At 53.7% G+C, this 23,517-nt stretch overlaps 2 protein-coding genes across 11 annotated transcripts in view; one reads left to right on the top strand and one right to left on the bottom strand.

Moving 5' to 3' along the window:
• KCTD19 (potassium channel tetramerization domain containing 19) overlaps window positions 1-9,308 on the top strand; it is a 30,646-nt gene extending 21,338 nt beyond the window's left edge. For 2 of the 5 annotated variants that reach the window (XM_019798857.2, XM_019798855.2), the window contains exons 6-15: window positions 761-971; window positions 2,155-2,315; window positions 3,610-3,713; window positions 4,201-4,343; window positions 4,544-4,627; window positions 4,894-5,008; window positions 5,408-6,035; window positions 7,299-7,490; window positions 7,671-7,825; window positions 8,143-9,031. In XM_019798857.2, coding sequence (XP_019654416.1) covers window positions 761-971; window positions 2,155-2,315; window positions 3,610-3,713; window positions 4,201-4,343; window positions 4,544-4,627; window positions 4,894-5,008; window positions 5,408-6,035; window positions 7,299-7,490; window positions 7,671-7,825; window positions 8,143-8,400 — 2,051 coding nt within the window. In that variant the 3' untranslated portion in view covers window positions 8,401-9,031. Of the gene's footprint in view, window positions 1-760; window positions 972-2,154; window positions 2,316-3,609; window positions 3,714-4,200; window positions 4,344-4,543; window positions 4,628-4,893; window positions 5,009-5,407; window positions 6,036-7,298; window positions 7,491-7,670; window positions 7,826-8,142; window positions 9,032-9,165 lie in introns of those variants that run through there. The other 3 variants (XM_019798856.2, XM_019798859.2, XM_019798858.2) reach the window with 3 other exon arrangements.
• PLEKHG4 (pleckstrin homology and RhoGEF domain containing G4) lies at window positions 869-20,405 on the bottom strand. 6 transcript variants are annotated; one of them, XM_034672452.1, is made up of 24 exons: window positions 20,315-20,405; window positions 19,727-19,764; window positions 19,044-19,145; window positions 17,797-18,490; window positions 17,549-17,644; window positions 17,350-17,473; window positions 17,168-17,261; window positions 17,007-17,081; window positions 16,812-16,928; window positions 16,556-16,654; window positions 16,316-16,464; window positions 16,019-16,157; window positions 15,808-15,924; window positions 14,225-14,407; window positions 13,447-13,967; window positions 13,125-13,371; window positions 12,368-12,457; window positions 12,063-12,284; window positions 11,800-11,970; window positions 11,542-11,719; window positions 10,791-10,907; window positions 10,411-10,647; window positions 10,209-10,324; window positions 2,560-3,284 (listed from the first exon to the last, which is right to left on the bottom strand). In XM_034672452.1, exons 4-24 carry the CDS (start codon window positions 18,290-18,292, stop codon window positions 3,216-3,218), a joined length of 3,657 nt encoding a protein of 1,218 aa, XP_034528343.1. In that variant the 5' UTR covers window positions 18,293-18,490; window positions 19,044-19,145; window positions 19,727-19,764; window positions 20,315-20,405; the 3' UTR covers window positions 2,560-3,215. The 6 variants fall into 6 exon arrangements, with proteins under 6 accessions (XP_034528340.1, XP_034528343.1, XP_034528341.1 ...); XM_034672449.1 differs by lacking the exon at window positions 2,560-3,284 and adding an exon at window positions 869-1,047 and having other exon boundaries at window positions 16,812-17,081; XM_034672450.1 differs by lacking the exon at window positions 2,560-3,284 and adding an exon at window positions 3,303-3,326 and having other exon boundaries at window positions 16,812-17,081.
• Between the last annotated feature and the right edge of the window lie 3,112 nt (window positions 20,406-23,517).

Below are 23,517 nucleotides of genomic sequence, written 5' to 3'. Positions count from 1 at the left end.
AGCTCTAGTAGCCTTGGAGATGGGCAAAGTTGCCCTCAAACCCCAGCTCTGCCCCATGCAGCTTTGCAGTCTGGGGCAAGGTTCTTAATTAGCCTCTCAGGATAGTTTCCTCATCTGTGATATAAGGACTTCAGACTCCTATAGAGTCGCTCAGAGGATTGGAAATGATCCATGAAAATCACCCAGCAGCTTGCCTACTGGCCCATTGTTGCCACTGGGATAGGATCCTGTAGATTGTGCATTGTGCCCACTGCAGTAGAACAAGGTCCTGCCCACGAGCCAGCAACCCAGATACCGAATCTGAAAGTAACACCACATAGTTTGTCTCTGGGGGAAATTCTGCCCGGGAGCGACAGGGCTATGAATCTGAGACGCCTGTGATGCACATCAGGTTCTGTGCTATGGTTGCCGATCCTTCCCCACAGATGATTAGAGCAGAGCTTGGAACTAAGGGAGATTCCAGAAGAGTCTGGGGCCAGACGGCTGCTCTACTGAAATTTCTGAAATTTCCATGTTAATGATACAGCAAATTAATCCCCCTCAACCCTACCTCCCAACAAATAACTTCGACCTCTAAACCTAACTATTAGAAAAATTATACTGATTTTGAGAGGATTCAGATTTGGCTGTGCAAGGAAATAAGCTCCCTCTAAGCTTCCTTGGTACTAATTCAAGGCAGCAGTAGAAAGCGAGACCCAAAGCTTCTAATAGAGTTATGACCATGAGGGGTCTAGGAGTCACCCCATTCTCACCGGCACAGGTGGCTGTTCCCGGACCTCTTGTCCTCCCCCAAGCCCTGGGAAGGGGGTGCGTGCAGCAGGCCTGGAGTCTGTGAAGCCGTTGTACATGATGGCCCTGGGTCTGCTTGTCAAGTACCCAGACTCCGCACTGGGACAGCTCCGCATCGAGAGCACGCTGGACGGCAGTAGACTGTACATCACAGGGAACGGGGTCCTCTTTCAGCATGTCAGGTAAGGCCCTCTTCAGAGAGCAGTTTGGTTCCACTCAGGCTGGTCTTTGCCTTTCCTCAGGAACTAACCTGGGGCCCTGTCCGTGAGCCAAAGGGAAGTTGTGTCCTTGGGGGCAAACCCATCATTTTAGCTAGACCCACCACCACCACCAAACTCAGGCCTTAGAGGAGAGGACTAATGCCAAGTACAAAGGTTCCCAAGGTTCAAAGGCTTCAGACAGCTTCATACTTCTGTTTTCTGCAATCCATTGCTGTTTTTAGCCCTGTTCTAGGTCTGAGATGACCAGGCCACAGTCACAACCCTCAGGATGCTAGATAATTCCCCTGCCATGCAGACCTTTCTACAAAGGTCCTCCCCCCATCCCACAACCCTTGGGAGGCTTGCTGGACACACAGAAAGGCCAGAACTGGGGGTGAGCTCCAGAAGCCAAGCAAGGCAGTCTTTACAAAGGAGGTTAAAACTGGCCTTTGTCTTGGGGGATGAACTCTTGAATGTCTCCATTAGTGCAGGAGCATGGATTCTAATCCTGTTTTATAGAAAAGTAAACCGATGTTCAGAGTGGAACAACTCTCTTAGGGTCACAAAATATATTGGAACCAAAACTAAACATAGAAGTGGGTTTTCCTGAGCCCCTAGGAAGAAAGTCAACCAACCCTGGGGGTTTTGGGCCTTTGTGGCCTACACCATCCATCTCTCCCAGAGATGTCTCATCCCTGATGTCACAGAGGGCAAAGATAAGTGCCTTTGGAGGCAGGGGGTTGATGTTCAGACCGCCAGCCTCTTTCCTAGACACACAGGGTATTAGTAATCTCCCAAGACCATGGCGGGCTGCCATGTAATAGCTGAGGTGTCATGGGCGGATGATTATGGGGGCAGGATGGGAGTGGCTAGGCCCGGCCTGGCTTCTGGAACCTGAGGCAGAGCCTAGAAGCTTACAGTTAGTTGATTTAGAGGACTTTGCTGAAGTAGGTCAAACTCAGCTCCAACATGGTGAGCCTGTGTGTCCAAGTTCAGTCCCCACAAGACATCACTAGATTTCTGGTTAAAGCAGGAAATGATGTAGTGGCCACGAGGTTTGAGCCAGTGGAAGGGGCAAGGCATTCTAGACGTGAAAAGTTGGCAAGCTAGACTCCCTTGGGGTGCGGTGCTGAGGTTCTCTCTAATAGGCCTTTCCTCTGGGCAGGAACTGGCTGGGGACTTGTCGGCTGCCTCTGACTGAGACTATTTCCGAGGTGTACGAGCTTTGTGCCTTCCTGGACAAGAGGGACATCACCTATGAGCCAATGAAAGTGGCCCTGAAGACTCATCTGGAGCCGAGGACTCTGGCACCCGTGGATGTGCTCAGTAAATGAGAACACTTCTTTATTTGAATTTAGCATCAGAGGAGGGCTTGGATATCGTAAAGGAAAGTCAAGGCTGGCCAGGGCCAGGAACTGTAGATGGAAGAGGAGAGGAAAACCAACATTAGTAGGTTTTCCTAGAGGGAAACTTTCATGTTAAGGTACCCCTCCTCACCTCAAGCCCATGAGTAGCCTCGAGTAGTACAGACTGACCTCAGTATGGGGCCACATGGATCTCCAAGGGTATGACTGCTCTGGCTCTGAGAGCTGACATGCTGTGTCCATTTGATCCCCATAGCCATCCAGGGAGGAACAATCTCTGGATCCATTTAATAGATGAAGCAGAGGCTCAGGGAGGTAACTTGCTCAGATTACACAATGAGATAGTGATCGAGCTCGAGTTTGAATCTGAGTCCAAAACTAATGTTTTCACCAGCTGCCCTATAACCTTTTATTAACAAAGTTTTTAGATCAAGTTTCCACTGTATTCTGTCATTCAGCAATAGTCAGCATTTATTGAGCACCTACCATATACCAGGAAGGAAGTAGACACTAAGAGTATAAAAGTGAGTAAAACGGACCCAGTCCTTATCTTAATGGAGTTCACAATCTAATGATATACCTCTTACTTCCTGATTATATAACTTAGTTATATACCCTTTACTCATTACAAAGCTCATTAGAAACTGGTTCCCAAAAATCAGAACAAAGCCTAAGTCCAGTCTCCCCTAGGAAAAGGATCATGGGTTCATCATCTCAAAATAAAGCCCCATTCTCCAAACAGGCCTAGAGGCTTGGTCTCTATAGCAGTGACAGTGATTTGACGAGAGCTGGCAGGGTGACATTTGCCAAACCATAAGCACAAAACATACAGAGGGACTCCTTACCACACAAAGAGTTGGAGTTATACAGTCAGGATACACCCAACCAGAAGCCACTGGCAGTTGGCAATGTCGGCGGACAGGAACATCAGCTTTTTTGAGAGAGGTGGGTCAGGGGAAGAGCATCAGTACCCCTGGGGTTGAGATTTTAGAGGGATCACCCTTCCCACCCCCAGAGTCACCAACTGACCCTCCAAGTTGCCATTCCAAACCCACCTCACCACCCAGGAAACTGTATGGTGAGCAGCAGGGAAGGCCTGAGAGAAGGCTGGTTTCAGGGATTCCTGCTGTTTCTCAGAGGAAGCAACACAACATGACTGATGAAGATACTGACTCTTAACATGCCTTACTAACCAAAATGCCCCACCTAATTTCCTTCTGGTCATATGATATGTTCCTTCTCACCGGTTTCCTTAGATGAGGAGTGGACAGCAGAAATCACCGTGTATTCCCCCCAACAGATCATCAAAGTTTACGTCGGAAGCCACTGGTATGCAACCACCCTGCAGACCTTGCTGAAGGTATGCTGGCCCCAGGCTGCCTTCCTTTCCTTTCGGCTTCTGTGGCTGAGTGGCTTTAGAACCTTGTCACTGGACCCTCACACAGCCCCTAGCCCCTGCTTAGAATGAGACCTTCCCCCTCCTCCATGACCCAAAGTGCTCTTATTGTATGAGCAGCATGCTAAGAAGGCCCTCAAGAGTTTGGGTCGGGAGGAGACCAGTCCGAGGGGTCTGGACCAAGCAAGACACAGGTGAGGGTTATGAATGCCTTGAGAGGGTAGTCTAGTCTAGAAGCCAGCAAAACTTGAAGCAGGGATGCTCTTGTACCTGGATGCTCTGCTCCCCACTATGGCTCCCTGTGGCTAACAAGAAAGGGAGGTGGAAATCCCAAAGCCTCTGTTGTAGAACAGTTGAGAAAATGAAGTAAGAGAAGACTGACCTGCCCCTTACTAAAGACCCAGCCCTTTAACTAACAGACTAACAGAGTCTGCTGTACAACCCCTTGCAGTATCCAGAACTTCTGTGCAACCCTCAAAGAGTGTACTGGATCACTTACGGGCAGACCCTGCTGATCCACGGGGATGGCCAAATGTTCCGACACATTCTCAACTTCCTGAGACTTGGAAAACTGTTTTTACCATCTGAATTTAAGTAAGTGATAAATGGAAGGAAATCATGTGATGAAACCCCTCTCTTCTGCAATGAAAAATCTTGAGTTTGTAGCCTTCAGGGAGGAGGTTATATTATTTCCAATATGTGAACTGCTGTTCAAGGCAGCGGCTCCAAAGGCTATGCCTCCACCCACACTCCCACCGCAGCTGCCCAGCCTTACGATGTCTTGTCATCTGCAGGGAATGGCCCCTATTCTGCCAGGAGGTAGAGGAATACCACATCCCATCCCTCTCAGAAGCTCTTGCCCAATGTGAGGCATACAAGTAAGGAAACTTTGCTCCAGACAGCATGTTCTGGAGTTTGGACCTTTATAGTCCTCTTGAGAATCCTGTCCTCAGTCCCACCTCCCTGTTCTCCTTGGGGCAAAGGGGGTGGAACAGGGCCAGGACTGGCTAATGACCTAAGTGAAACCTTTTAAGAGCCCTTCTCCACCACTGTTTAGAGTTAATTAGTCAAAGGGCAGACCTGACCAACTGGTCAATGAACTAGTAGAAGCTTCTGCTCACTGACTCCCTCTTGGAGTGTGCAGGTCATGGACCCAGGAGAAAGAATCTGAAAATGAAGAAGCTTTTCCCATCAGGAGGCTGCATGTGGTGACGGAAGGGCCAGGGTCACTGGTGCAGTTCAGTAGAGACGCCAAAGAAGTAAGCCCTAGCCTTCTTTGGTTTGTTTTGTCCTGAGAGTGCTACCACAGGGGTCAGGGGTAGGCTCTTACTGAGGGGCACAGCAGAATTAGAGCAGGGCCTATGTGGATTCCTAGCATGGTAACTGTGTCCAAGCACTGAAGAAAGCATAGGGAAGTGTTGGCCACTTGTGGCCTAGATGCTGATAGTATGTCCCTTTGGAATATGAGAGGCCCCTGGGCTGGCACCACCCCCACTCAGGCTGAGCAAAGCTCATTTGAGCTGACCTGTGTGGAGGAGACGATTGATCTGGGTGAGCAAGTGAGGTCTTGGAGGCCCAGATTATTATTCTCAGGTGAAGCTTCAGTGTTTCCACTGAATGTTCCACATTCCCAGAGCTGCTGTGTCCTCCTTCCCCAGACCACAGCCTGCATGCCTGTAGACTTCCAAGACTGCAATGACAGGACCCCATGGAACAAGGCCAAGGGGACCCTGGCCAGATCCAGCCAGATGGAGGAGTCTGAGCAGTACTCCCAGACCATCCAGGTGTCTCTGTGCCGAGGTGCCAAGAGGGCGGGCAATCCCAGCACATACTCCCACTGTCCTGGCCTATGTGCCAACCCTAGATACTGGGGGGCCCACCCTGAGAGTCCTCCCAAGAAGAAATGCACCACAGTCAACCTCACACAGAAACCTGAAACCAAAGACCCTCCTGTCACCCCCATGCAAAAACTCATCTCCCTGGTGAGGGAATGGGACATGGTCAATTGCAAACAGTGGGAATTCCAGCCACTGCCAGTCCCCCGGAGCAGCTCCATGGAGGAGGCTACCCTGCAGCTCCCTTTGGGAAGTGAGGCTCCTTCCCAGCCCAGCACCTCAGCTTCCTGGAAAGGCCATTCCACAGGCTCAGAGAAGGACCTGGGCGCACAGGCAGGGGCTGGAGCTGGAGCCAAAGACAAGTGGCCAGAGCCAACCTTTAAGCCGTACTTCCCTGTGAAAAGAGCTGTCACACTGAAGGACTGGGGCAAGCAGAAGCCAAGAGAGAAAGGTGAGTCCTGTCCCATCCTTGACCTAAGTCTTATTTAACAACAGAGAGGGCAAACCTTGGCCAAGACCACAGAGTGAATTAGTGACAAAGGGGGACCGGAACTCTCTATTCACTGACGCCAGTTCTGCCAAGCAGCAGACAGAGATGACCAGCACACTGGCATGGCTTGTGGACCTAAGAATCTGCATGAAGCATATGGGAAGAGGGTGTTAATATATTAAGTAATAGGGGCATAAAGAAGGCTGGGGGCTAAGGAGTGAGCAGGCGAAGGAAGGAGAAGTCTTGTGGAGACACAGGTCTTTGGTCTAGCTCTGGAGGCCAGGTTTCATGTGGGGAAGTGATGGGAAATAGGGCTGAAGACATAATTAATCAGGACAGGTCTTGTGGGCCAAGTTCGGGACCTGGTACTTTGTTCTGATCCTATGGGGTGTGGGAAGCCACTGAAGAATTTTAAACAAAGGAGCAAGCAGTCAGGTGTGCATTCAGAGAGCTGGCTCCAGGAGTAGAGGAAATGCAGCAGCAGAAGCAGGAGTGTTAGAAGCGTAAGGTCATTCGAGATCAAACAAGCTAGGCAGTTGGGGGAGGAAGTAGAGAAGGATCCAGCGAGAGAGGCCAGGTTTCTGGCTTGTGTGACTGCAGGAGGGTGGGTGATTACTGAGGTAGAATGGACAGGAGAAGACGCTGAAGAGAGGTGTGTTACGGGGCAGGGGAGGGGAGCAGTGTGGAGACAACCCAGGGGAGTATGCTGAGAACTGACATGTTGGGCTGTTTCCTCTGCTCCCTCAAAGTCTTTCTACAGTATTCTGTTGCTTTCCCTTTTAAAGGCTTAGGCCCTCCTTGGAGGGGCCTTCTTGGGCCCTGCCTGTGAGCCCTGAGTTGGTCTGTCAAACATACTCTTCAGAGTGGACATGTATCAAAAACACACCCAAAAATATCCTCTCATTTTAGTTTTCCAACAATTTCCAGTCCCCCAGCTGGGGTATTATCAACTCTAGTTAATACCAGCCTTAGTTCAAGAGGAATTTGGAGAGTTCCTTGGAGTTCTGAAATGTAGGATTGGGCTTATAATGCTTCTAGGACAATTAAGAGAGGAGAGCCAGGACAGGCCCCTGTCAGCAGAGGGTGCCACTTCTGAGAAGCTGGAGGCAGAAGCTGCTAGAAGGTTGGAGTGACTGACTGTGCTGGTCTGTCACCAGAGGCCCCCTCCCTGCTTGGGCTCCAAAGTGGCTTAAGGAGGACCCCCACCCCATGTTGTTTTCACAGAAAGCCCTGGCCCTGAGCAGCCTCTGCCTGAGGCCAGTGAGGTAGATAATGCAGGGGTCATCCTCAAAGTGGCCCATCCCCCCGTGGTGGGCAGCGATGGCTCCTGCATGTTCTTTGAGGACAGCATCATCTACACCACACAGATGGACAACCTCAGGCATACACTGACTACAGCTAGCCCCCAGCCCAGAGGTAAGACTCTAAAGCCATACCTGTTCCCCCACTTCCTTGTGGAGATGCCTGAGCCCCTACCCAGGGTACTTCAGGAAAACAGTCTCCCTCAGGGAGCCCTACACTTCTCCCCTTCCTCCAGCCTGGCTCTAAGGACTTAGCCACAGGCAGATGTGGCCACATCCACTCTCTCCTCCACAGAGGTGACTTTCCTGAGTTTCTCTCTATCCTGGGAAGAGATGTTTTATGCACAAAAATGTCACCGCTTCCTGACTGACATCATCCTGGATTCCATCAGGCAAAAGGACCCCAAAGCCATGACAGCCAAGGTGGTCTCCCTGACCAACCAGCTGTGGGTATGTTTGCCAGGCCCCAGACCTTTTTTCTTTTCCACCTGTCTGTCCCCCTATCCCCACAATAAGTGGTGCCAGGCAAAGGGAAACAAGTCAAGGGAAACAGGCCAGGGGCAAGAAGAGCACGGACAGGAAGACAGGGCAGTGTCATCTGAACCAAGCCTTGACCAAAAGGTAGTTGGGCATGACAGTGGCCCCTGATCCCTGTAGCTCCTGCAGACCAAGGGAAGCCCCTGTTCTGCATCCCACTCTGAAAGGCAGGGAGCAAAAGCAGGGAGCAGCTGCTTCCAGCCCTGCCTGACCAGGGGCTCTCCTGGCAGACCCTGCACATCAGCCCCAAGCAGTTTGTGGTGGATTTGCTGGCCATCACCGGCTTCAAGGATGACCGACACACCCAGGAACGCCTGTACAGCTGGGTGGAGGTGAGGGCCACCTGTACCCCACTGGGAATGCTGACCCTGTGGACACCTCAAATGGACACTGTCTTGCTGCATGAGGGCCATGCAGCACTGCCCAGAAGGCAAGGCAGGCAGCTAACCTCTGGTCCCTGGTCCCAAGGAGGGAGAAACAATGGCTGAAATTAACAGTCCAGAGTCATCAAAAAGCAGTATTCGGGCCACTGGTTTTTGTAGTTTTCCTGCAATGGTTACCAATTTTGGTAACCACCCCTGGCCATGCTTGGGAAGCACATCACATGAGCCCAAGTTATTGGGGTGCTGAAACCAGAGAAATTATTAGGACTCAGACCTTTTTGACGGGTGATACCAATTTCACCTACTTTGCTCTATCATCACTTTAGCATATTCCTTTCATATACAAGCTGCTTTAAAGCATTCTTTACCAAAAAAATGTTCAATAAGGTCAAAGGAATGACCCATTTTTTTTTGTTTTTTGATTCCTTAAAATAATTTTAGGGTTTTAAGTTTGTATTTTAACATTGTAGGTGAAAAAGATTTAGCTAATTTCTCCTTAATCTGGTATTTCTGTAGTCAAGTACATTATTATACTTTTCACCCTAAACACACTGGTTCCCAGTTACTATTAGGCCTCTGGCTGGTCTGTCGATTGAAAGGTGAGGTCAGCATCTACAGCTAGAAAATGGAAAACCAGTGGCCCGAAACATACATTTTTGACCCTCTGGTCATTGTGGTAGCCGCTTCTAGCCACAGCCTTGTGAGAGGCCTTTGGGCAGAACTGAGCCCGAGAGCATCAAGTCGCCAACAACAGGCCTTGCTTTCCCCCTGCCCCCACCCCCAGATAGGAACACCCCCTCCCCAATACGCACAGACCTAGGGTAGGCAACCAGCCAAGAAGTAAGGGATAAGACGAGCCTTTCCTTCTAGCTCACACTGCCTTTCGCCAGGAAATATGGTCGCTGCATGGACCTGCTCATCCAGAGGGGCCTGTCTAGGTCTGTCTCTTACTCTATCCTGGGCAAGTACTTACAAGAGGGCTAGGATGACCAGAAATGCTGCCCTCACATACCCCCACCTGCCAAGGTTCATTTTAAGAATGTGTGTCCCCATCTGAGGGTGTGTCAGTCTATTTTTATTATAAATAAAGAGTAATTTATGAGTCAAGCGCCTGGACTCTCTCTTTGAGACACCAAAGACCTAACAACCAGTGAAATAATTTTAGATAACAGCTCTAATTGAAAGCTATTCAAAAGGTGTTGAGTCAATATAACCAAACTGACCCAGGAAAGAAAAGCTGGGGTTGAGCAACCAGGGCAGTCAAGAGTTAAGGATACAATAGGCGTGGGCTTGCCCCTAAGTTTAAGAAGGTTGGCTTTGAGAACAGGGGTTGGGAAACAACTGCTGGGAACCCACCTATGTTCCTCCTGAGGGTGGGGGCAGCCCAGTCGCTGCCCAGAGCCACTTGGTGCCCCATCAGCCTAGAGCATGGAAACATCTGCTCTAGCCTAATCCTAACCCATAACTGGGAGGGGAACTACAGAGAGAATAGGTGAAGGGGACATGGGGCCAGAAGCTCAGGATCAGGGTAGTCATTCAGGCTTTGCAGCCAGGCTCCATAGGAGAGGTCCCTGCTAGTCTGCTAGTGGGCACGGACATCAGAAAGAGCAGTCAATAGGGCAGTACATGTGGGCTGGAGGTGGCCCAGGCAGCAGCCACACTCTGGTCACAGCAGATCCTGAGAGAGGTGATGTTTCTTGGAGCAAAAGCTGCTGGATCCACTGCCTGCCTTCTAGCCCGGGCTCAGACCTGTGGTTGACAAGCTAGGCATGACTGCCTGTTTCCTCAACTTGGGGTCCAGATGGGATCTCTGGGGTATGGCCCCTGGCCCACCCACTCCCATTTCCAACTAAAGGAAAGGCAGCCATAGGCCTGGGCTGGGGCTGGTAGATACAGGACAAAATGGTACTCACACAGGACAGGTCCTCAAGACCTCTGCCAAGGGCCTGCCCTGACACATAGCTGCTGTCAGACCCACTGGATCCACTGGCTGATGGGCACTGGGATGAGACCTCTGAGTCCTCGGGAGCTAGGGAGGAGGAAGGTAAGCGGTCAGCAGGAAAAGGGCCAGACCCTAACTGATACCATCCTGCCTCTGGCTAAACCCAGACCTACTCAAAGACAGCTGACTGCCCAGCTCCACTTCAGCCTCCAGTGCTGCTTCCTCTGGGAAGCTGGGAGAATACAGGGGCCAGCGGAGTCCCAGAAGAGCCGGGTCTCTGTACAGGTGCAGGTTGAGGGACCCCAGTACAGAACAAGAGGCAGGGTCTTCAGGAAGGGAACTCAAGGCCCCCAGGTAGGGGCTGTCACAGTCAAACGGGGCCACAGCAATAGAGGCCCGAGAACGAACTTCTGCGTAAGAGAGAGAGTCAGGTTTGGACAGGCCAGAGCCTACCTGGGCCAAGGTCCTGAAGGGAGCACAGGCAAGGGCTGACGAAGGTCCACATTGCCTCCCGTGCAGCTTTCCTCCCCCACACCCCCAGCCTGCCTGCTACCTCGGCACTTTAGGACGTAGTTGACAGTGCGGTCATTGATGGCTTCCTCGTTGGGGGCGATGTCCCGGAAGGCCTTGTTCCCCACACCCATGGACACCATCTCAGCCATGCGCACCTCTGGGTGGAGAGTAGGCATAGGTGGGGCCTCTCCGGATATCAGCCTTGCCCTTGGGCCTGTCTACCCACTCCCTTGAGTAATTCCTTCCTGTATATGCATAGCCAGCAGATTAGCTGTCCTGTGCAGAGCCTTTCTTGGTGCCATGCTCTCCTCCCAACAATCCTGGGGACAGGTATCATAATTGCCCTTTTAAAGATAAGGCCTCTGGGCGCCTGGGTGGCACAGCGGTTAAGCGTCTGCCTTCGGCTCAGGGCGTGAACCCGGCGTTATGGGATCGAGCCCCACATCAGGCTCTTCCGCTATGAGCCTGCTTCTTCCTCTCCCGCTCCCCCTGCTTGTGTTCCCTCTCTCGCTGGCTGTCTCTATCTCTGTCAAATAAATAAATAAAATCTTTTTAAAAAAATAAATAAATAAAGATAAGGCCTCTGATATTCAGCTTAATACTGTGTCCATAATCAGGAACAGTGATAGCAGGACTGCCTGACTTTGAAGTTCTTTCCCCTACACTGGCTGCTGCTGGACCTTTCTGCTCCCAAGCATTTCCAGGTCCCTAGGCCCTGCCTGGGCCCCTGTGAGACACTGTATGCTGTCCAGAGAGGGGACCTTTTATTGAAATAAGGGGCAGGGACACACCCTTGTTGTGGATGGCCTGCCTCCAGAGCAGACGAGAAATGTCAGCTGTCCAAGCCTGCTTGGTGGCCAAGCTAGCAGCCTGCAGCACAAAGGTGTCCCTGGCCTTGCGACGGCGGAACCAGATCTCAAACCGCAGGTTGCTCTCCCCACAGCACTCAGTGAGGCCCAGGTCTGCCATCTGTGTGGCCAGGAGAGGGGCTTGGTGAGGGACTGGGGGAGAAGGGGGCAGGGAGCATGGGAGGGGTCGGGTGGGCCTACCTTGAAGGAACGCTTGTAGGCAAATGTGTCGGTGCCTGTGGGTCCTCGGCGAGGCTTGCTGAAGAGCAGCAGCTCCTCAAAGAGAAAAACACGGCGCAAGGACTTACGGCGTCCACTGCGCACCATGAACTCATCCTGTCGCACCAGCTGCCCCTGTTCCTTGAGGTTAACCTGCCAAGTTGGGGCCCAGTGAGTGCCCAGCCTCTGCTGCCCCCTCCCTTCACACCCACTGTAGCTGCCCACCATGGCCTGGCAGGACTCACGTCACAGCCCTGAATGGCGTCCATGGCCAGCAGGTCATTGCCGTGTCGCAGCTGGAAGCGCACGAGGCTCTGGGCGGCCCGCAGGGCACTCAGCTCCTGCACGGCCCCCCCGCAGGCCCGTGCCAGTTCCTGTAGCAGCAGTGCGTACTTGCCCATGCGCTGGATGGGCTTCAGCAGGTAGGACGCCAAATCCAGGTGGTCCCCCAGCATTTGTTGCTTGTCCTGCCAGGTGCATGGAAGACCATCAGGCAGCTTCGGAGTACTTCCTCCATCCCCACCTCCCCTACAGTCTCAGGCTCATCTACCTTGAAGAAGGCGTGACCGAAGCTGGTCATCAGGGCATCGGAGCGAGGTTTATTCTTGCTGTAGAGTGCATACATCCCAAACTGCACCCTCTGTGAGGACACACAGCTCAGTCTGGGTGCAAGGGGGCCAGCTTCCAGAGGCTGGCCCCCATGGGCCAGAGATCCTCAGCTCGAGAGGACCAAAATGCCAACAAACAGCTGCCAGGGAAGCCTCCCCCTGATCCAACCTGCCTGGCTTTGAATGAGGGGTAACCTTGGCAAGAACAGGCACTGTGCAGGGTGCGGCTTGCCCACAGGGCCTTTGCTTCTCCCATTGCTCTGGGAACAACCATTCTGGGACCCCTCACCTCGGACTACCCCTCCTTTTGCTCACTATATTCAGCCGCTTTGACCTGTCTCTTCCTTTAAACTCGATCCTTCCTCTGGATGGAACACTCTGACTCTAGTCCCTTCCTCTGGCCCCAGCTTAACCATCAGCTCCTCAAAGAGGCCTCTAACTGCCCTACTCCTGCCCCACCACTAATTCACAATCATGGATCTATCCTGATGATTTTCTTCCTGGCCCCAACTATAATCTGGAATTCCGTTTTTCATTTTTACATCTCTTCTATTAAAATATGAGCATCCAAAGGGGCAGGGACCTTGCTGGTCTTACTCATAGCTGTACCCAGCACAGAGCTGGCACCAAGCATGCACCCAGGAGATCTTTGTTGAGTGTGGCAGAATCAGCTAGGGGCCATGTGGCCTGTGGGCTTACGTGGCGCAGGAAGGCATAGGCTACCCGGGATGGGTGCTGGGTACAGGCCTCCAGCTCATGCAGGAAGAAATGATAGTGGAAGTCCCGCAGCTTCTCCAGGTTGCCAAAGAGATGGGCGCGCTGGCCACGGAGGCCCTGGGGCACATCGGGGCGATCCAGCTCAGGGAAGTAGTTCTCCATGGTGTAGTCAAGAGCACGGACATACTCCCGCTCTGTAGCCACCATCTCCGCCAGCACCAGCTGGAGCCTACCAGACAGGAGGAATCAGGATTCAAGGCCTCTCTCCTGCCACTGCCCTCCCTGCCCTGCGCACTGCCTGCACCTGCTGGGGCTCCTGGGGTCAGAGCTGCTTGGTGGAGGCATGGCAAGGGATGACCCTGGCTGGGCACCCCCTCCAGCCTCTGGTCTGTGGCAGGCAGGCGCAGTGGCCGCATGGTGGCAGTGGTGGGCAGGCTCTCTGAGACTCTGCCCCAAATTCTGATCAAGGCTGTATGCCTTCCTCAGGGGAGGGGTGGCAGATGCAGCTGGGACATGGCTGACACACAGGCTAGCCGTGCTGCCCGTCGTGGTCGTGGTCGTGGTCAGTGATGGCTTCAGTGCGGCCTCTAGCTTCTGGTCCAGGGCCAGCCAGGTGTCTTGACATCGTGCCCAGGCCCAGCGGCACTCCTGGCGGATGCCTTCAGAACCCAACCCTGTGGCCAGAGCCCACATTTTTCGGAAGTGGGCAGGAGGCAAGTCAGGGTGCTTGGTCCAATGCAGCTGCAGCCGTTGCAGCACGACGCCTGGGTGCTCCTGCTCCAGCTCTGCCAACACCCGCTGCCCCTCCTCAGCCCAGGTCAAGGCCTGTAACACCAAGGCCAGAGAGGCAGTGAAGGTGGAGCCCACCAAGACTACCGAGTCTTCTCTTCAACCCACTCCCCATCCCCACAGGATGATGACTCAGGCCATACCCCCCAGTGCTTGGATTTTGGGGTCAACCTGAAGACAAGGAGAGAGAACAGGCAGAATGTCCTGAAAGAGCTCAGTCTGTGTTGGGGTTAGGCAGCCACCCCTCCATCCCCATTGACCACCTGCAGCCAAGGTCAGGATACCCCACCTACCTGCTTGAAAAAATAAGATAGCTTCTCAGCATCTGCCAGGCGCCGCCGCCGCCGGGCCAAAGCCCTGGAGAAGTCAGTCAGCTGGGCTTGCAGGGCCAGAAAGCGGGCCCCAGCGGGGCCCAGCTCAGCAGCCTCCCAGCCAGCCAGGGGCTGTAGAAACTTCTCCCCTCGCCTGACCTGCTCCTGGAGACAGAGACTAGGCTCAGCAGGTCTGAGCCTGGTGGTCTAGCCCCAGAGCAGTCTTTTCCACAGACATCTCTCCATGTCATTGTCAAGTCTCTCCTGTGACTAAAGACCTTCCCTTGCCCCCCGACTCCCCTCTGTGTCTGTACCCCTCTCCGCAGCCAAACTTCCTGCAGAAGTCGTTATCCTTGGTATCACTGCTTCTTCACCTTGTCAGCCTAATGCAACCTCAGTGCCACCTCCATCCCCAGCACTTCTCAGGCCATCTGACCATCACTCAGCAGCCTCCAGTCCTCTGTCTGCCAGCTCCCCAACCCTTCTGCACTCACCTGATTCTCCTCATCCTTCTCTGGTGGTTCCTCCTCCTGTTCCCCATCCCTCACCTGGGCCATTAAACACTGGTGCTCCTGAACAGAGTCCACACTCTCTCCCCTCAATCTTGTGTGACCAACTTCAAATGTCACCCACACATCCACATCTACCAAGTGACTCTTGACACCCAGGTCTTGCCTCTGAGTTCCAGGCCAATCCCCATGGGTCTCATTCCCTCATGGTCGTCTCCAAAGCAAACCCAAGACTGGATTGATGAATCCCCTTCCCCCAGAAGGTCCTTGTCTCCCGGCCCCTCTCTCAGGGAACAGCACTCATTCACCTCTGCAACCTCCCTCTCCTTCTTACTATGTATCCACCATCAAATCCCAGCAATTTCTAAAATCAACCCCTCTGCCACTATCTGGCCAGGGAAAGTATCATTCCTGCTGGGCCACTGCAATTGCCTCTGTGGGCTCTACACATCCATCCTTCAAGTCACTGTCTACCCAGAAACTAGGATAATCTTCCTAGAATGTGGATCTGATCATGTGACTTTCCTCCTTAGATCTTACACTGCTATAGGGCCCAGTAATTTGACCACTACTTTTCCAGCCTCATTTTACCTCATCTCACTCCATTCTCCCTCTCTTTTTGGCACTGCATTTCAACCTCACTGTCCTGCTTATGGTTCCTCAGGCAACCCATGCTCCCTCCTGCCACAGAACCTTTGCACATGCTGTTTGCTCCCTCAGCCTGGAATGTCTCTTAACCCCAACCTCTCTTCCTCCTGATTAACCCTGATCTATTCTTCAGCTTTCAGCTCAAAAGTCACTATCTCAAGAAAGCTAGCCCAACACCCCTTCTAGATGAGATCTTCATTAATACACTCAGGTAGAACCACCTAAATTACTTCTCTCCAGGGCTTCTGCCTCAGTTTGCAAACACATATATAACTTTGAACCTTTGGTTACAACTGATCTTCTCTGCTGAACTATACATTCCAAGAGAGAAAAGGAAAGATTTGCTTTCACCCATCCTGCATTCCCAGTCCCCAGCAAAGTGACCAGTACCAAAGTGACCAAACTCACCTGGGCAACCTGGTCCAACTCCTGAAAAGGACCTTGGGCGTGGAGCAGCATGTCCAGTGAGGGCTCCCTTAGCTCCTCAAGTACTGGCCAGCCCACCTGCTGCAGCCACACTTCAATCTGGAGGGGCACAAGCAGGGAAAGGAATGCTGCTGTGAGGTGGAGGTCATGCTTGAGATCAGAGGGAAGGCCCATCTGGGCAGATAGTTCCCACCTGGTGCAGTCCACCCTCCTGCGCCTCCAGAGTCTGGACCAACTCTAGTGCCTGTACTCGCCGGTTACTCTGGAGGGTCAACTGGTGCAGCAGTCCATCTACACGGCCATAGAGTTCATCAGCCTCATCCACTGCTGGCCTAGTACAAGGTACGTGGTCTTAGGGCTCTTCGTTGCCTTGCTCCACTCCACCCTGTCCTGGGACCACAATCCTGGCTGGTTCTGAGACAGCCAGCTGAGTCCCTGGCATAGGATATGGTGAACTGGAACAAGATCTGGGATCTGAGTTTGCATCTACCTGTAGTCTGGACTCAGGGTCACCTCTGGGATCTCTTGCTTCAGCCATGCCAGCTCCAACCCCCCCTGGCATTGTAGCCATGCTAGCCGTGGTGAGTCTAGCACGTGCTGCATCAGGACCCGTGCCTGCTGTAACAGCCGACCAACTTCCTGTGATTAAGGGCAACAGGAAGTGGAGGTGAGAACAGGAGAAAAGGAGGGAGACAGGGAGCATTTGGAGAGGCGTCGAGGGAACGCTCACCCCAGACTCCATGGGCTGGGGCACAGACTTCATGCTCTCGATGGCCCCCTGGAGCAGGGCACAAACCTCCTGGCAGCTCTGCAGTAGGGCTTCCAGACGCTGTGAGCAGGGGCACGCATGACCAGAGTAGTGCAGTGCTGGTCCCAGGCATCCTGGATCCCAGGCCAGCTTTGCACTGCTCAAGCCAACCCAAAAGAGGCCCCTCTGCTGGCCAGGTTGCCTGCCACCCACCCTATGCCCCACCCACTGCACTGACCATCCGGAAGTCCAGCCAGGCCTGGTGGCAGTAAGGCAGGCCTCCGCCCATTGGAGCTGGCAACCCGGAGGTGGAGACGTGGTTCAGCAGGCTCTGATGAGAGGGCAGCTGCTGCAGCTGCCAGGAAAGAAGGTGGTGACCTAGGCCTACTGAGGATACAGCCCATCTCCACCCCTGGCCAAAATGGCTCAGTACCTGCAGCCTGGAAGGCACCTCCTCTGGCATCTTTCCCAGTAGCAGCACCTGGTACACTGACCCTGGGGCTGCTTCCTGCAAGGAATTTGAGTTCAACCATGTCCCCAGCCCTACACAAAAGGAATGACTGAAGGCAGGGGAAGCTACAGTCCTGTACTCACTTGCAGCTGGCTGAGCCCCCAGAAGAGGGAAGAGCTTGGGGAACAAACTCGGGCATCCACCAGCACAGTAAGTCCCATGGCCTGTACTTCAGGCCTAAAGGAGAGGCTTCAGTTCAGTATCTAATTCCCCAACCTTGCCATCTCCCAGCTCAGGCTCCACCCCCAACACTTCCTCCCCAAACCTGGGGATGCCACACAAATAGAGCAGGAGGCGGATGAGTTCACGGTCACTGCACTTGGGGTGAAGCCAGGCGGGGCTATCGGCACACAGAATCAGCACTGCCCGGCCTTCTACATCCCGAGTCCCTGTGAGGAGAAGGCAGTGAACACCTGCCCAATCAAGTCACCCCACTCCCACCGCCTCCAGTCTTTCCCAACTACCTGGCAGGGTAGCCATGCCACTGGCCAGCAGCTCCCAGGCAAGGTCTTGGGCCAGGAGGTCATCAGCAGGCTTAGGGAGGCCAGATCCACTGGGGTCTTTGGAAGGAAAATGGCTTGGGTCTGCTTTGGGCCACCCACCCAGAGACCCCTTCCTTGGATGTGGGCTTCAGCTGCAATAGGGTCTGAGGGCTCCCCACCTTTAGGAGCCCCCACTCCTTCCAAGACTTCCTTGGCCCTGCCTCCCTTACCTGCCTCCAGGAGCTCCGAGGATGTCTCAGATAATGAGCCTCCCAGGTCCACAGGATCAAGGCGGGCTGGTGGCATTAATCTGCTTGGAATGTGGTCCCTCGCCAAGCCTCCCCCTTGACTATCACTCTCACCCTGTGCGAGGCTGAGGCGGGAGGACATCGGGCACAGAAGGCTCTCCACTCCAGAGGGGGTTGGTTCCTCTAACTGGAGTGAGGAACCTCCTAATGTGCAACCCTGGCCATCCCCCAACCCATCTACAGCCATCTGTCCTGGGGGTGACTGAGGCTCCCTAGGCAGGGGCCTGCCCTGCAGCCCTTCTCCCTGGGCTGTCCCTGCTGTTGGTCTCGGAGGTTTGGGGTCCTTAACCTGCACGTGGGGAATAGGTTCCTCTTCATCCCAGGCATCCCTGAAGCTGCACACAGCAAACCTCCAGTCAGTGGCATGTCCCTGGGAGTCCGGAGACTCATCCCCACCCTCTGGTGGCCCTTCCATCATTCCCTCCTTCCTTAAGAGTGGGCCTGCTCAGAGCAAGTGGGAGAGGGGCTGGGCCCTCAGTGTGAGGCTTCTGCTCATCCAAGAAATGGGCTGATGATGGTCGGGGTACGGCTGAGACAGGCAGAAGGCACTAGGCCTGAGGAGAGGCCAGGCTTGGTGCCCAGGCAGAGGGAGCACAGAAGCAGCGGCAGTTCAGACCTGAAGAGACGGGAGAACAGCAGGGGTCGGTTCCGCCCGACCGCACTCACACAGGCCTCAGCCGGAAGGGCCCCCACGCTGGGACGCACACTCCCCGCCACACTCTGCCGGTCTATACGGATGGGACGCCGCCATTGCGTGGACTGCCTACGCTGACACCTGCCCAACCGGGCCTTGTCTCGCCACCAGAATCCGCGCCCCATCCCTAGCCCGCCCGCCGCACTCACGTCCCCGGGACGCGGAACCGCGAAGCCGTGCCCTCGAACATACCGCAGCGCCCTCGACGCCGGCTACAGCGCGCCGCCCGCTTCCACGGGCGCCGCCTCCTGGCCGCGGGGAGGGAACGCAGGGCGGCGGAGGACGCGGCGCCGCGCCGCCCCCTGGGGGCCGGAGGACGGAGTTGCATCCCACCCCCAGGCCCGACGGCAGCTGCCGGGACCCCCAGGAAAGCGCGGAGGAGCCGGCCCTCGCTGAGCCCCCTGCCCGCCGCCGGCCCCTCCCACCCTCGGGGCTAGGCGGCTCGGCTCCACTCCCACCCTCAGGGCCTCCTTACTTTGACTTGGCTTCTCTGTCGGCGGGGAGGGGCAGCGACTGCCAGCCGTTTCACTGTGCCCACTCCCCGGCCTGCCTGAGAGCGTCCGGAAGCGGCCCCCTGCTGGGGAAGGCGGTGTAAGTGCCCGAGGGTGAGTGATTTGGCGGGTCGGCCTGGGGGTTGAGGGAAGGGGCTTGCGGGTGGGGGTGGGTGGGGTGTAGTGAGGCTTCTGCTCTTGAACCCTAACCCTCCTCAAAACGGGGAGCACTCAATCCTCGCGGGAGAAGAAAAGTGTGGGCCCAGGGTCCCAGGTCCCTAGAAAGAGAGACTCACTAAGCCCAAACCAGCTGCTTGCGGCTGCTAAGAACCAGTAGAGGTATATTCATGGAGTGTAGGAGGAAGGGGACCCTCCCTTACAGTCCTCAACCTTCCTTCCAGGCCCAGGCACAAAAGGACAGGTTGTTGGACTACATGACCAGGTGGGGGACTGCTGTCTGGGCTGGAGGGAGGGAGGGGCCATGGAGACCTCTGGGGTAGGAACTGACACAGGTCTGCCAGAATCCACCAGCCCCAGACCCTCCACTCTGGTGCATTCCCGGGCATTTTCACCTACCCGCCTCCCCACAAAGTCCAGCCAAGGAGGTTGGGACTGAGGTCAGGGACCTGGAGCCAGAGGCATTAATCCAGGCCTGCTCTCCACTTACCTGCTGGGTGAGTTCTCTTGAAGCCTCACCTTATTCACCTGTTTAAAAAAAAAGAAGAAGTAAGAAAGTCATTCCTTTTTTCCCCCTGAGATTGCCATAAGGACTAGGGAAGACCGCATATGTCAGATGTCCAGTCGCTGCCAGCATTTGGGCTGTGTTCATGCCCTCCCGATCATTTCACCCTCAGTCAGGGGATCCTAAACTGCTGAAAGTTACCTGGAGAGTTGACCTGTGAGATCCCTCCCAGCTCTGAAGTATGAGGTGTCTTTAGGGCATGTGTGCCTGGCCTGACACTCCCCAAAATTTGTGGGAAGATTATAAGAAGGTAGGCTGTGTAGCCAGAAGAAGGCACTATGCCCCATAACATGCTCAGGCCTTTGGTTTCTGGGAGGGGAGGGGGCGATGGGTATAATGGCTTCCTTGGCTCTAAAGCAGGCACCTCCTCAGGAGCCTAGAGGCTGCCAGAGGAGCAAACCTGGGCATCAGAAGCAGGCACAGTGGTAACAACAGCAACCAATACCCCCCCCCTGCCCCGGCCAATCCCGCTGCCACATCAGCACCCAAAGTCCAGACTCTCAGGCCAGCTACCTAGGAGCCTTCTTCTTGGGCTGATCTGGCTGCCAGAGGAGCCTTGGAATTGTCCCACTCCATCTCCAACCCCCAGCCAGGACCTCTGGTCCCACCCTCCTCTAGCTTTAGTGAGCATCAGGACCAACCTTGGATCCCTCCCCAGCTGTCCCAGGGCCGCCCCATTGAGTCATTGCCTCCTGCTCCCTCCCTCTCTTGCTGCCCACTGTCTGCCCACCCCCAGCCATCAGCCAGGCTTCCTAGGACTACTAAGATCTGGGGGGACCTGCTGGTAGGCACATATACCCCCACCAATACCAGAGCCAAGTAAGAGGCCTCAAGCCACAGGCCATAGCTGACCCCAACACTACTGGGCACGGGCAGACAGATTCAGGGTCAGGGTCAGGCCTTAGTCTGTTCACTCCACATAGAATGTGCACTGTAGCTTCATGAAAACAGAATGTACTGTCCACTTCTGTACTTCCAGCACTTAACATAGGGCCTGGCATAGAATAAATGCCTAGAGGGGCGCCTGGGTGGCACAGCGGTTAAGCGTCTGCCTTCGGCTCAGGGCGTGATCCCGGTGTTATGGGATCGAGCCCCACGTCAGGCTCCTCCGCTGCGAGCCTGCTTCTTCCTCTCCCACTCCCCCTGCTTGTGTTCCCTCTCTCGCTGGCTGTCTCTATCTCTGTCAAATAAATAAATAAAATCTTTAAAAAAAAAAAAAAAAAGAATAAATGCCTAGAGAGTGGTCACATTACCCCTGCCCTCCTGAGGCTCCCCATCCTTGAGCCAGATGTAAACCAGTGTCACAAACAGAGACAAATTCAGAGGCTTAGTCTGAAAGGAAAACAGAAAAGGCAGAGAGCTGCAGGATGCACAGCCCTAGGATAGCAAAGGTACAGATAGAAATGGGGACACACAGAGGCCTCGTGGGGGAACACTGGGGGCTGGGCCTGGAACCAGCCCAGGCCGCTGACCACAGCAGGCTCTGAAGGGCTGAGCTTGCAGGACTGAGCAGTGACTCATGGGGCCCATCTCTGTGGCTCTGCTGGCAGCAAAATCCACTCACAGCAGCCTTTTCCACTGAGATCATAAAATGGGGTTGGGCCTCCCTCCCCTGCCCCTTCCCCAGCCTTCCCTCAGCCTCCCATTCCTTGCCAACATGAATCAGTAAAAAATAAGATGGGGGCTGTGGGCCTAGTGATAAAAGATCCGAAGTCATTGCCCTTACTTCCCCCCAAACCTTGAACACTCTCTTCATTACTACCCCAGACAGCAAGGGTGATAATATCCCAAACCTTCCAGACTTCTCTCACTTTTGGCCTAAATAAACTCCAAACTCCATAGTGGCTGGAAAACTCATCTGATCACAAATCTTGTCTCAGACTGTCTCCTCTACCTGGAAAGCCCATGTCAAACTCCCCTGGTCAAAATCCTTCCTCCTTCAAAGCCTGGATGCAGGTTGGGTCACCCTGAAGGCCATGTCCACCATCTTGCCCCATTAGGGGGTGAGCCATGGATGAGCTCCGGACTTGCTCACTCTCCTGTATCCCAGATGCCTGCCTCTCCCCCAGCTGTGCTCACCTGCTTTCTCCCCCTCCATCTCTGACTAACCTTGTCTTCCCAGCTGTTCTACTATCCTTAGTTACCCAGCGCCAAGCCCAGGAGCCCCTCTGCACACCCTCCTCCTATACCTCTAGTGGCCTAATTGTGTGGATTTGATTTCCACCACCTTTCTGATCTAAAAATTCTTGAACAATGTCATCCCTGTGATCTCCCTCACAAGGACCTGCTTAAGATTACAGATTTCTGGGTCCCCATTGCTTTGCTGAGTCAGAACCTTGAGGTAGGCCCAGGAATCTACATGTTTTTTTTAAAGATTTATTTTTAGAGAGAGAGGGAGTGAGGAGGGGTAGGGGCAGAGGGAGAGGGAGAGAGAGAATCTCAAGCAGACTTCCTGCTGGGTGCAGACCCTTGACATGGGGCTCGATCTTATGACCCCAAGGTCACGACCTGAGCCGAAACCAAGAGTCAGATGCTTAACTGACCGAGCCACCCAGGTGCCCCAGGAATCTGCAGGCTTGACAACTCTCAGTGATTGTGACCCTAAAGTCTGAGAATGGCTACCTGCCCTCTCCAGCCTCGTCACGTCCCTAGGCTGCTTGAGCAGCACAAGCCTCCTGTCTCCAGCCTTCCTTTCTACCAGTCCATTCTCCACCTGGAGTTTCTCTCATTCCATCTGGCACCAACTGCGTTTGAGCTCCCTAAAGCATATCACTGCCCACACCAGTCTCCAGATCACAGTTCTCCCAGGACAGCTCTCTGCCACCTCCACAATTCAGCAGTGTTCCGCTCCACCTCAAGCCTTTGTGTCCCTGGCTGGTCTCTCCAGAGCACATCACCTACTGCTCCTAGCTTTTTGCCACATGTGCTCTGGGCATCCTTTGTTTATGCTGTTCTTTCTACCTGGAATGCAACCAACGAACTTTGCCTGTATTGTCTGAACACCTACACACACTCACACACACTTTCATACCCACTAGCTCCTTACAAAGCCTTCCCAGATCTCCTCAGAGCCCCACAGCACTTTCTTCGCTCCTTGCCTTGCAGTATAAGACCTGTAAAGGCAAACGTTAATGATCCCTTACTGTGGGCCATGCTGTATACTAGATTCTTCTCATTTTTTCATTTCATCCTGACAGCAAACTTATAAGTATACTTGCTATTCCGTCTTAGAGATGAGGACACTGAGGCTCACAGATGGTATGTAACATGCCTAAGCTGCCATAGCTGGTAAGTGACAGCTGGACTGTTAACTATTACATTCTCTCATTGCCAGCTCTAAACAATGTGAGGGCAAAGCTCAAGTCACTCCTCTTTTCTTCCCATTTTCTCATTCATAGCCCAGAGAAGGTAAGTGCTTGTTGACTACCTGTGTAACCTTCGCAGTGTCAAGAGTCCTTCAGATCTATAGAGACAGAAAGTAATTTAGTGATTACCTAGGGCTGGGCAGGTAGGGGATGACAAGTAACTGCCAATGGGCACAAGGTTTCCTGGGGATAATGAAAATGTTCTAAACTTAGATTGTGATGAGGGTTGTACAACTGTGTGAATATATTAAAAACCACTGAACTATACATTTTAAATGGATGAGTTTTGTAGTATATATGTTAAATCTCAATAAAGACGGATGTTTCTTAAAAGTCCTTCAGACACACTGG

The sequence above is a fragment of the Ailuropoda melanoleuca genome, chromosome 12 (assembly GCF_002007445.2).
Source record: "Ailuropoda melanoleuca isolate Jingjing chromosome 12, ASM200744v2, whole genome shotgun sequence".
Taxonomy (NCBI): Eukaryota; Metazoa; Chordata; class Mammalia; order Carnivora; family Ursidae; genus Ailuropoda; species Ailuropoda melanoleuca.
Note: the sequence above shows the minus strand (reverse complement) of the source record. Positions and strands in the feature narration are given on the sequence as shown.